This window comes from Heliangelus exortis, chromosome 12 (genome assembly GCF_036169615.1).
Source record: "Heliangelus exortis chromosome 12, bHelExo1.hap1, whole genome shotgun sequence".
NCBI lineage: Eukaryota > Metazoa > Chordata > Aves > Apodiformes > Trochilidae > Heliangelus > Heliangelus exortis.
This window is the reverse complement of record NC_092433.1, coordinates 9,098,032-9,110,157: the sequence shown is the minus strand read 5'-3', so window position 1 is coordinate 9,110,157 and position 12,126 is coordinate 9,098,032. Positions and strand designations below refer to the sequence as shown.

At 33.8% G+C, this 12,126-nt stretch overlaps 1 protein-coding gene across 1 annotated transcript in view; it reads left to right on the top strand.

Annotated features, from left to right (window-relative positions):
• The window catches only part of DNAH12 (dynein axonemal heavy chain 12), a 61,446-nt gene that overhangs the window by 6,732 nt on the left and 42,588 nt on the right, over nt 1–12,126 (top strand). The window contains exons 8-20 of the mRNA XM_071756446.1: nt 785–943; nt 1,618–1,813; nt 2,979–3,167; nt 4,282–4,432; nt 4,539–4,630; nt 4,883–5,061; nt 5,847–5,982; nt 6,829–6,954; nt 8,227–8,361; nt 9,349–9,542; nt 10,359–10,599; nt 11,120–11,305; nt 11,630–11,830. Coding sequence (XP_071612547.1) covers nt 785–943; nt 1,618–1,813; nt 2,979–3,167; nt 4,282–4,432; nt 4,539–4,630; nt 4,883–5,061; nt 5,847–5,982; nt 6,829–6,954; nt 8,227–8,361; nt 9,349–9,542; nt 10,359–10,599; nt 11,120–11,305; nt 11,630–11,830 — 2,185 coding nt within the window. The remainder of the gene's footprint in view (nt 1–784; nt 944–1,617; nt 1,814–2,978; nt 3,168–4,281; nt 4,433–4,538; nt 4,631–4,882; nt 5,062–5,846; nt 5,983–6,828; nt 6,955–8,226; nt 8,362–9,348; nt 9,543–10,358; nt 10,600–11,119; nt 11,306–11,629; nt 11,831–12,126) is intronic.

Below are 12,126 nucleotides of genomic sequence, written 5' to 3'. Positions count from 1 at the left end.
GTGGATTAAGTTAGCAAATAACCCAGTGGTGAAACACACTTGGTTGCGTGAATGCATGAACAGAGTTATGGCACAATATTAATTCTGGAGTCCCTTAATGAGATTTTTTCTGTCTGTAAAGGATCTCACATTTTAACATTATCCTCTCTGTCTGCTTTCCCAAATTTTAGTACTGACTGTTCTATTGCTTATGTTAAATATACTGCAGTTACACAGAGTAGCACTAATGACAGAGTAGCAAATGAGACTTGTAGCTCGGAGTGGCCAGAACATTGTAGCCACCTTTGGAATGTGGTGTCTGTGTATGGAGCAGTATTAAGGCAGACAGCAGCATTGTACAGGGCTTTAGTTGTCCAAAACTGGTTTCATCTGACTTTGGTGTTCTGAGGTGAAACCTTGATACTTAAGGAAAAGCTATTATAGAAATAGAAGAGGAATTGAGGTAGACAGAATATCATTATCTGGGTTGCACAAGAACGTGTAACATCTAAATATTGATGATAAATACTTCCTGTAAGCAGTTGGTGGATTGAGCAGTTTACATTTGAAGACCTTCAGGAAGAGCAGGTGATCTGAAAATACTCTGGAGTATAAAACATGACCAACTGGTCAGTGTATCTTTGTGGCTTCCACTGTAATGTATTTGGGATATGTGTATGGGACTTAGATAACTATTCATGTTGGGGAATAAGCTTTTTAATACTGCTTTTTATTTATAAGAATGTTTTATTCAGGTATAGTTTGAGCTCTTAACTTGTTTGTTTGGTGGATTTGGTTTTTCCAGAGGCCTGGATTTTTCTGCACCATGGCACGACAGTTTTGTTGAAGCAAAAAAAAAAATCCTTTCCAACTTGCACATTCTCCACCCCACAATGAAAACTCTACTGGAGCTTGGTTCTGTAGCATTCTCTAACATTCTTATAGTGGATTTCTCCAGCTTCAGGTAAAGTTTGTTTTGGTGAAGTATTAACTTATACAGGTTTTGGAAGCTGGTAAAGAAGTTTGTTCGATTCTATTATTTGATGTAGGGTTTATTCTATAATAAATTTTTTTTCCATGTGTCATTTGATATTCTGTGAGTAGGGTACTTTGCATTATAACACATTTAAATTATCTCTGTTAAATATCAATGTTTTATTGGTGCTTAAATTGCTGGTAGTATCATCCCTTTCTATGTTTTGTCTTTAATTCTATAAAGGCCCCTTCATTATTTGTTTAATCTTAATTCTGTATTCCATACAAAAGTCTGGTTGAAGTAGTATTTGAAGAATTGACTTCTAGTAGTGTTACTACCTGCAGGGAATCCTGATGATAAGATTTCTTGCTGGTTTCCATTAATTGAATTTTCTTTTTAATCTTGAAACTTTTCCTTTTTATTGTGCTCAAAAAGGTAATTGTACATATATTTTTTCATTGGTAGCTGTTCATTATTTTGGGGGCTTTGTAATATTTTTTCCCCATCATTTAAGCCTACAGATGTGATGCTTAGGTTCCCACTGTGCTATCTGTTAAAAAAGAATGGGTTGTAATACAGTGTAGATTATTGCTACTAAATATCTTTTTTTTTTTTTTTTTTTAAATTCTGTTTATAATGTTGCCTGTAACTGTCTTCTCTAGATTGAAAGAGCCAATTAACTGTGGATCTCTAAAGACTGATGTGTCTCTAAGCTGTTCTAAAGCAGAAGAGGAGATCCTGAATACGTGGTACCAAAGAATTATTGCTCTGTTTACTGAGAAGGAGGCATTAGATGGTGTAAAGTTGGATCAGGTTGACTCTTTTTTTAACTGTGTGGCTACACTTATGTCTAATCAGGTAAAAATCTTTCTGTGGCAAGCTTAATGTGAAATTTGGGTAGTTTAAACAAGTTAGCACATTATATGATAGAGGGCCTGTTTAATTAATCAATGTTAGTTGTCTTTTGCATATAATTCTGTAAGTTATTCCAACTGTTTAATATTTTTACATTCCCAAATTTAAAATAAGTATGTGGTCTTGTCTACTGTTTTTTCTTCTATTTTTTTTAGATGCAGAACATGTATTCATTCTGCCAACTAGATTGTAATTAACTTAAAAAAGGAAGTATCTCTACATTTTCAGGACCCTTCCTATGGCTGTTCTTTGCACTGCAATTAAATGTTTTATACTAGCAAAATGAATAAAACCTGGTCTCTCTCCCTTGAAAGCAAACATACTTACTCAAACAGACTGAAGGTCCTGCAATGTTAATGTGTATGCAAGCAACTATAGTTCTGCAAAATTTCCAAACAATTTTTTTTTCTTGGGGAAAATATCACAATGCTTTGCAAGTTAATTTTTTTCCCCCCTGATTATTTATATCAAGATAGAAGTTATATGAAGTGTTTCTCAGTTGTTTTTTCTGTTTGCTTCCAGATTCTCCAAATTAGTTAGTTAACAGTAATAAAACAAGAACATTTAAGCAAGATCACTGATTTCAGAGTGACAATTTTTTTTTAACTTCTTGGTTTACTGAAAATAATTCCAGTTAACTTAAAGCATCTATTGTTTACATTGTTCTGTTTAAGAATATAATAATCAGTGGGAATATACATGTTCAGCATTCAGTAAGGCATTTTTGGGATTAAACACATACTTTGTAGAAAAATAATGAAACAGTAGTCTAATCAAATCATTAGCATATTAAAAACATCAAAGGAAAGTGTATTCCGGATATTTTAGTTATACTGAGAGCATGTATTAATAAGACTTACTTTAGTAGCAAAAATAAATGTGTGGGCTTTACTGAAATGTTAGTTTACTTCCTCATTAGTTTACATTCTTTATATGATGGGACTGATGCCTACTGAAGTCATTTGAGGAATTGACACTGTATCAGTTACCCGTGAATCAGGCCAAAATACTGGAAAATTTAATGGAAATCTTGGCTTACTGCATGAAGGGAATGTGGGATGGGGCTTTCTGTTCTTTCAACTAATAGGGGATCTGTGTTATTACCTAGCTGAAAGGATTATTGTCAAGAACAGTTGAAGCTTTTGTGAAACATTTTGATACTGAAGACAGAAATCGTCTGCCTTTATTTAAGATGGAATTGACTCTTGATGAGAAGAAAATGGACTTTTATCCAAGCCTCCAAGACCTAGAAGAAGCAATTCTGTTTACAGTAAATCGCGTAGGACAGACTCTTCAGGTGTGCTTTTATCTTTGCTTAAATTTGCAACTTCTAATATCTGCTCTGTATGTGGAAGTATTAGTAATTTAGGACTGACTGCCGTGGTAACAGGAAGTAAAATACAACTTGAGGTATTTAGTTTCCATGAACATTCTGCAGGTCACATCACAGATCTTGATAACTACTGGAATGCCAGGCTCTGAAGCCCATTTTGTTATTCCTTGTTCATAAAAATTTGGTACTGATACTGATTGTATTAGTCTGCAGTTTTATAAACTGCAAATCTGTGGGTATGACTACACAGTAATTGTCTGCTTGCTCATTAAATGTCAGGAAAAAAAGCTTTAGCTAAAAGATAGCCTTGTTTTCTCCTTTTGGTACATTTAGAAAAATCTGTGTGTACTGTAATATAAGTGATTTTTGCATTCTGACTTGTATATATACATATTATACGTATACATATTTATACATATATGTACATATTATATATAAATATATGGATGGAAAATTAAGTATTTTTGCAGTGTATACTTTCAGTGAACTAACATTTTGCATAGAAACGTAATTAGCACCTTAGTCAGATGTGTGATGGTTTACAGTAAACAATAAATAAGATCCCCAGAAAAAGACAAGGAAAATTAGAGTTGATATTCCTTATCTTTCTATGAGAAATCCTGAACAACTAGTGTGTCTATGTGAGCGTGTATGTGTATATACATATATAGTGTGTGTGTATGAATATACATATATATATATGTAAGTATATATATATATATGTATGTCTTGGGAGGGCTTTAAATGTATACTTGTGAACTGAGTGTTAGACTTCAATCATGCATTATGGTACTTTCAGGTAAGTGTTTTGGGTTTAGTTTTGCCTGTTTGCACATAGGATAGAATTTATTTTATGTAAGATTGGATAACATATTTTTTGTCCCTGTTCTGTTTCCTGTTCAACTTTTCAAATCAGGAAAAATGTTCTAGGTTTATAAAACACTTGTCCTTGGTCATGGTTAGGATCTCATACTCTTCTAATACAGTGTCTTCTGCAGATTGCAGCTTACTTGTAGAATATAGGTATTACTGTATTGCTGTTTTAAATTTCAATAATGAGAACTTGCACTTCTATTAGAACATCCAAACAGTACGTTCTTGGGTAATGGAAGACACAGAAACTCTGGACGCTGAGCTTCCTAATCATATCATGGAATGGGCCACATCTACACTGAAAAAATGTATCTCAGACAACCTGCAAGGTCCAAAGAAATACTTTGAGAGCTATGGTGAGTGACAGAAGAGTGTTAAGTAACTGTTACTTCTTTTAAATAAGTACCTTACTGTACACTGGATGCATTATAACAAAATTAATGTGGTATTATTGACTTGTAGTTGAAAGGTATGGCTGGCTTGTAGATGGAACTGCAGAGGCACGAATAGAAAGATTTCAAGCAGAAGAACACAGTTTTGATGAATATACTACTGTAAGTTATAATTCTCTGGTTTTTATACCTCTTGCTACCCATACAGGAACAATAAACAGGGGTTAACAGGTGCTTAGCATTAAGCTAAAAATTATTTTGACTACCTACAAATCTACAACATAGTTTTTTGTTTTCTCTGAAAGTCTGTGGTAAATTGGAAGAAGTTGGTTTCCTTCAATGTATAACACTTATTCGTATAGCCAAGTATTCAAATAACATCTCTGAAGTGTAAAATCTAATGTTTTTCTGAAGTTTATAGATGAATTCTTCACCCTTAAGAAGGAAATCTTGAGTTTACCAGAGGCGGCTCATTTTCCTATGATCTATTTGAATTGTGAGGATTTAAAGCAAGGTTTGGCTGATATTGCAAGCACCTTTGCAAAAATGTTAACGGACAAAATACTTGCAAAGTACAGAGAAGAAGCTGAAAAGTAAGTAGAATTTTCTGCTTGTGAATGCTGTATGTGTTGAATGCATAGTAGAAAGATACAGAACAAATGCAAATATACTGTAATCCTGTTCAATGAAGTCTCACAGCTAGCTAATGATCTCATACAATTGGCACCAGCTGATGCATTTTTTCCTCTATTTTAGACACAAACAGTAATAGGGGAACTTGTAGTAGACTTAGGCAGTGGAGGAACTAAAAGAGAAAACGGCTTCATTACTGTTCTGGTTTTTAAAGTATGAAATACAGGAGGACTGCACTGTCAAAGGAAAGAGTAGCTCATCTTACATGACAGATACCTCTAGGTTTTCACAGATAATGACAGACAAGCAATAACATCAATTCTAAAGGTTAATTTACGGGTATGGATTAAATCACGAGTGAGGTCATATTGAATTGTTCAGTTAAATGAACAATTACAGTCCAGTTTTAGGGATTCCACATTACCCAAATGATGAAATATTCACTAGGAAAGTCTTTTGTCTATGTTAGTGATACTGTACCAAAGGTCATGTCTGTACCAGAAGTAATTGAGCATTTATTGTGACAGAATACACCAAAATCCAAGCAAAGTGTTGCAAGTTAATAATCAGTATTTTCCTCAGCTGACTTGGTCATATTCTCTCTTTAGTTTCATGAAGTAATGGAGTTTGTGCAGGGGTTATAGTTAAAGAAATAATTTGCACTTTTAATTCCATTAAAGCTGAGCTTGAAGCCATTCAAACTAAAATGTTAAGATCAGAACACTATGTTTGAATAAATTTACAGGATATGCAGAGAATTTGAAGCAATTAGGGAACGTGCATTGAAAGTTCCTGAGACAACAGAGGAATTGGTGGAAACAGTAGCTTACGTAGAGAAAGTCAGAACTGAAGGTATTCAGGACCTGTTGTTAAGGATCAAGGTAAATGACTGTTCTTTCATTCTTAATCTTTCACAAAACCTGTACAAATACAGAATTCATTTAGGAGTGCAGAGACTTCTGTCTGATCATGCTGTGTATATGAATAAACTGGACCCCTGGTGTTGCTTCAGGGAGAAGGGGAAAGTCCAGCTCACACACATTCTCATGCCATGTGTCTGTCTTATTTCTGATTCCCACGTTCTGCAGCTTTAAAAGCTTCCTCATGCAGCTTTTACTAAATCACAGCAAACTGTAAGACAAGACTTATTTTTTTGTACCTAGACACATACTTCATGGCTATCTAAAATGCTGTTTGTGAAAACGTGACACATAAGTGTAAAGATAATTTTATGAACTAAAATAAGTCATTAATTTGAACACACAAGAAGCAATTTACCAGAGCAGCATATAGCTGGCATTGCATTAGTAGTAGTACTTTGTGTGCACTCAGAGAACAAAATTGAAAAATTGTGTAACATGGGCGAGCCAGTGAGGTTACTGGATAAGTAATGTTACATGTTAGTTACCAACGTTTTTGTTATGGTAATAGGTCTAAGTATATCACACATTCTGCAGTATTTATATTTTTATTTTTTTTAAAAAATTATACTAGCATTTTTGTGTGTAGATTTATGGGCCATGTGTATTTTGAGAAATAAACTCAAAAACGGTAGGGTTAAATTTTATTTGTATTTTGAACATTAATATTCAGTAGGCTGAAGTATCTCTACTTCAAAAGTTCTTCAACTTTTCATAATTCAGACTTATTTTTGTGGATAATATTGTCCTATCTTATATTTTAAACAAACCTATGGTAACTAAGTTTTGTGAAATATCTTTTTATAGGAGTGCTGTCGACAAATGAATTACTTCTTAAATGTTTGTTTATTAGCTCCTGAAGACATTACATTAAATTCAACAGTTCTATTATGGCCAAAGAAGATCAACCCCATTCTTGATGAACATGATGATGTAAGAGCGTTATCTTACTTTATGGTATATTCTGGCTTGTTAGATTTTCATTTGAGCTATTTATTTCCTCAGCAGGCTAAATACATCTATGAATATAATGTGAGCTGTACTATTTTAGACATGCATAAGTAACATATTTCTAGATTTTTGTATCAGCTGAGTGCTTTTTGTGGAGTAATTGAAAAATTGTCGCTGACCTAAATCGTTCAGCAAATCTACATGTCTTGATTTGTTTGTAGTTAATAGTAGGTAATTTAAAGGAAGGTGAAAATACAATTTATTGCAGCTGACTAGTACTGAAAAAATACCTGCCAGGCTCTTACTTAGTGCTCTGGACTGGAAATAACTTAATTAAAATGATACTTTTGTTCTGGTCATCAAAAGAACAGTGAGAATTGTGTTTTTAGGTAGCAATCATTAGTAGAAAATACCCAAGATCTAATTTTTTCTGTGTGAGTATAGATTATATTCTTCCACTTGTCTGTATTCATCTTGCTAGAATTCTTTCTGCGTGTGCAGGGTAATAGTTAAAGAAATAACTACTCTTTAATTAGGTAGGTAAAGCCTTCTGGTGTTCACTTGCCTCTCTGTTGTGATTAAGTATAGATTTAATGTTTTTTTCTAAAAATGTTTAAGAATTAACATTTAACATTTTTTAAAATAAAAATAATGTTTTAAATATTGCTATTGAGATATCTGTCTCTGGCGTGTCTTTGGATGCTAAGGAATGTCTCCAAGGATAGTAAATAAACCTCTGAGTTAAAACATTTCCAGTTTGGAATTCCCTTTATGTGCAGACCTTGTGCTTTAGAGCAGTATTTAAGTTCAAGAAATTCTTCCTTTTAATAGCAGTAGATACATGTGGTGTAGCATTGGCTTTCAACAGCTGTAGATGTCTCCTCTTTTGGCAAAAAACATTGAATCCCAATACTGGTATTATTGGTAGTGTATCCAGTGGGCTTGGTGATGGTGTTTATACCTCCTGCTGTAGCAGCTCAAGCTTTCCTGTTGTTTCTCTGCTGAAGGAGATCTTCAAGGCAATCCCAGCTGCTGTGACTATTGTGCTCAGGTTCCATGATAACATGTACAAGTTTAAATGGGCTGTATGGACAGCAGCTCCTGAAGAAATAAGGATAATTTACCTGTAATCTTTGGTTTGTGTTGGTTTGTTCTAAATGTCTAATTTAGTAGGTACAATGTATGTTAATCACTGAGAAGATTTTCAGCCACTTTTGTGTTACTGTTTTATGATTCAAATCAATTCTTTTTTAGCTGTTTGCACAATCTAAACTTAAAAAAGAGCAAGAACTAATACATAGATCCGAGAAACTGATGATGGAATTAGACAAGCTGACACGTTCTGTGGCAGAGTTTGAAGAATACTCAGAACTGGAAAGCATGCAAGAGGTCAGATTAAAAATTAATATGAAATGGGTAGAAATATTTTGTTTAATATATATGGTTAATGGAAGAAATTTAGAATTATAAGCAGTAATTAATTTTAACAGATTTGAACTGAAATGTTTATTAGCCTCTAGCCAGAATTAACAAACTCAAAATGGCTTCTGCCTTCCCCCTCTTCCCTTTTTTTGTATTACATTGGCAATAACATGGGCCTTAAGGTAAGGTTTACTTTAAAGTTAAACTTAAAGTATCTGATAGGTAGTCCCAGCAAGGGCTGATAATTTTACACATTGATAAAGTGAATGATTCTTTTTTACTCTGGTTTATGTAAACCATATTGCATGGATTTCTGATCCCAGTGATATTATTTGCAAGTAACTTCAGTGGGATCAGACTTTCCCTTTCTGTTTTTGGTATATTGAAGATCTGAAGGAAAAAAATAGCAGGCTAGAAAGAATAATTTGTAGAAATTTGGTGTTTTAAAAAATACGAAATTGTTTTTTTTTTTTTTCTATGAACCCTAAAACTGCTAATGCAGAGCAGACCACTGGCTCCAAAACTTTGCAGATTACCATAAGTCTTGCACTTTAATTGGAGGGTATCACAACTGTGTGTAGTAATTTTTAGAAGCAAAACACTTTAAGGTGCAAAACAGAAGTCCAAAGCTAGTACGTCCCAGTTGCCCTTACTATATGTCAGGTACCTAAAAATGTGTATGCCTGCCTCCTGGAACAGTGAATTTTAAAGCCCCAAAATAAAAAATCCTGAAAATGGCTTTATACTCTTAAATTCAGTAATGATAAAACCAACTTTGTTTCTCTTGGTATTAATCTGGGTTCTGCACAGTTTATCTACTCAAGGATAAGGAAATGGGTTTTTAACTCACGTTTTCTAAAATTTTAATACATACAAAGGCTTATATTTTGATGTCTTGTTTTGATAAGTGTTCAGATTGATTATCTCTGAAGAAATAAAATTATTTGATTTCAGTATGTGGCTGACCTGAGGGCCGTACAGAAACGGATACAGGAGGCGGATGAAACAGTAGCTCTTATTAATGAAGAAGAGACTCTGCTCAAATGGCAACTGAGCGACTTCCCACTCCTCAGCAACTTAAAAGTTGACATTGAACCATATCAGAAAGTTTTTCATCTTATATTTAAATGGCAACGGACAGAAAAAAGGTACTTTAGCTCTTGAAGCTAAATGAGGGAGAGCAGGAAAAATGCTTATGCTGTTTTTGTTTGAGACAGATGTAGAATATGGATTTGTTTTCTTCTAAACATTCCTTTATTATTAGCAATCCAAGTAAAATTATTTTTAATTCAGCTCAATAAAGTGTTGGGTTGTGGTTTTGCTGTTTGGGGGTTTTTGATGGAAAGTAAGGGAGTTTATTTCCTTACTGTCTTTAACTGTGGTTGTGCTGAACAAGTCACATACAAACTCTGTGGAAGAAAAGATTTGGTTAGTTACAAGCCATTTTGTACTCCAGAAAAGAAAAGTTCAATTAGAAAGCTCACAATCTGCACATAATCAAACCCGTTTTTAACCTGAGAGCTGTCCAAAACACCGTGTAGATGTGCTCAAATTATTACAGTGGTGCCTAAATCCTACCACAAAATCTTTATTATGTCGAGTCTAAAATAAGTGAGATTGTTTACCATTTCCTGCACTCTTTGGAAGTCACAATGTGATATATGTGATATAGGTTTTTTTTTTCCTTTCTTTCAAAAACACAAAGATCTAGTGTACCTTCATGTTGTATGTTGATCTCAGTATGTGACTTCAGAGGATTCCACAAATGCACAAGGATACTTGTGTGAGCAAGCCACCTTCTGTTGCACATTGGAATTTTCTGTAGAATGGCAATAAATAGAAACAAGAGCTTTTGTCTGATTTAAATAACTATTACTCTCTATATTGTCTGTGTTGCAAACCGAAGTGTTAATTATTTGGGCTACATTTACTATCCTGTGTTCTGACTTTCTGTTTTCTCTCAGATGGATGGATGGTGCCTTTTTGGAGCTAAATGGGGAAAGCATGGAGGCAGAGGTTGATGAGTTTTTTAGAGAGATATACAAAGCATCAAAAGTATTCCCACAGAAGCAGAAGAAAATGCATCAGGAGTCAAAAAAGACACCAAAAAGTAAAACTGCAGGAGAAAAGACTGAAGAAGACACAAAGGCAAATCCAACTGTTAAAATGTGTTCTTTAGTTCTGGAGCAGATCAAAGACTTCAAGGTAAGAGAATGTGAGGGATACTATTTGATGCTGAAGGACAAATGCTAAATTCAGCACTCTGCATAGGTAGATGATCCAGTGTCAGACTTGTATTATTACACAGAGAGAGTGAGCTCTAAATGACCATTCCCAGATTAAGTTGTCTGATTTTAATTTTTTTTTTTATATTTTTGCAGTTTTAGGAATGTGAATTGTTAGAGTGGACACGTTCAGGAGAAAAGGAATTTTTGGATGCAGGGAAACAATGATGTAGTTGGTGACTTTGAAATGGGACTATATGTTATATTAATGGAAGCCAAATGTAACACTGTTAAGGCTATAGTTAATAGTTTTATATTTCTTCAGTAATTTACTACCATCTTTAGACATTAAATGGATAACTGAATGGATCTGTCTTTTTCAAAAAGATTTTCATATCATCAGCTACTGTAGCAGATTTTTAAACGCACATCAAAGACAATAAAGTTAAGAAGTTATACACATCACAATTTTGACCTTATAAATGCTTTTCCTTAATTAGGAGAATATTCCTACTGTGACTATTCTATGTAACCCTGGCATGAAACCTCGTCATTGGCAGCAGATGTCAAATATAGTAGGATATGATTTAACACCAAACTCTGGAACTACCCTGAGAAAAGTTCTGAAGCAGAATCTAGCCCCTCATATGGAACAGTTTGAAGCTATAAGTGTAGCTGCAAGCAAGGTAATCATAGTGATTTGAAAGTGACAAAATCTAACATCATGTCTCCTAGTGATGGCTTCTGTGGCTTACTAGAATTTCTTCTCTTTTTCCTTAAGAAACAAAAGAGATTTGCTGAGACTTTGTCCCATTAGATTGTAACAGTGAGTGTGTAAATATTTTTAGCTTATGTTACATCACTTGTATTTCACAAGAAAAATAGTAAGCTGATTCATGCTGTTAGAGGAAAATAGCTTATTCACCTAGTTAGACATGTATATTCAATTAGTGAGATAGAAAAAAAAAAATGCAGGGACTTAAATAAACTGTCTTCTTTTTAAAATGTAGGAATTTTCCTTAGAGAAAGCAATGCACGTAATGACGGAAACATGGGATTCAATTTCTTTCAATACAAATGTGTATCGTGAGAGTGGTATTCATATTCTGTCTGCTGTGGATGAGATTCAAGCTGTTCTTGATGACCAGATTATCAAAACTCAGACAATGAGAGCATCACCTTTTATTAAGGCATTTGACAAAGAAATCAGGGTATGAGTACTTTTTCTTTAACTATTTTTATTTGCAGGATAAGTATAATGCAAGAGTGTGCCAGTTATTTTAAAGTCTCATAGTTTGCTTTCTTAATAAAATAATTTTAATGATTTTTCAGTAAGGTTCTTTTGAATTAATGTAAATCACCTTTATCCTGGCCCAAATCAGGACACCTACTTATATTATTTCTGTGCTGGAATTCCCTCTTCCATTCAAATGCAAGTGCAACCAAGAGAATGTGCTTATTTTTTCATGTATTATGCAAAATCATTCATTCTTCTAGCATCTGTAAC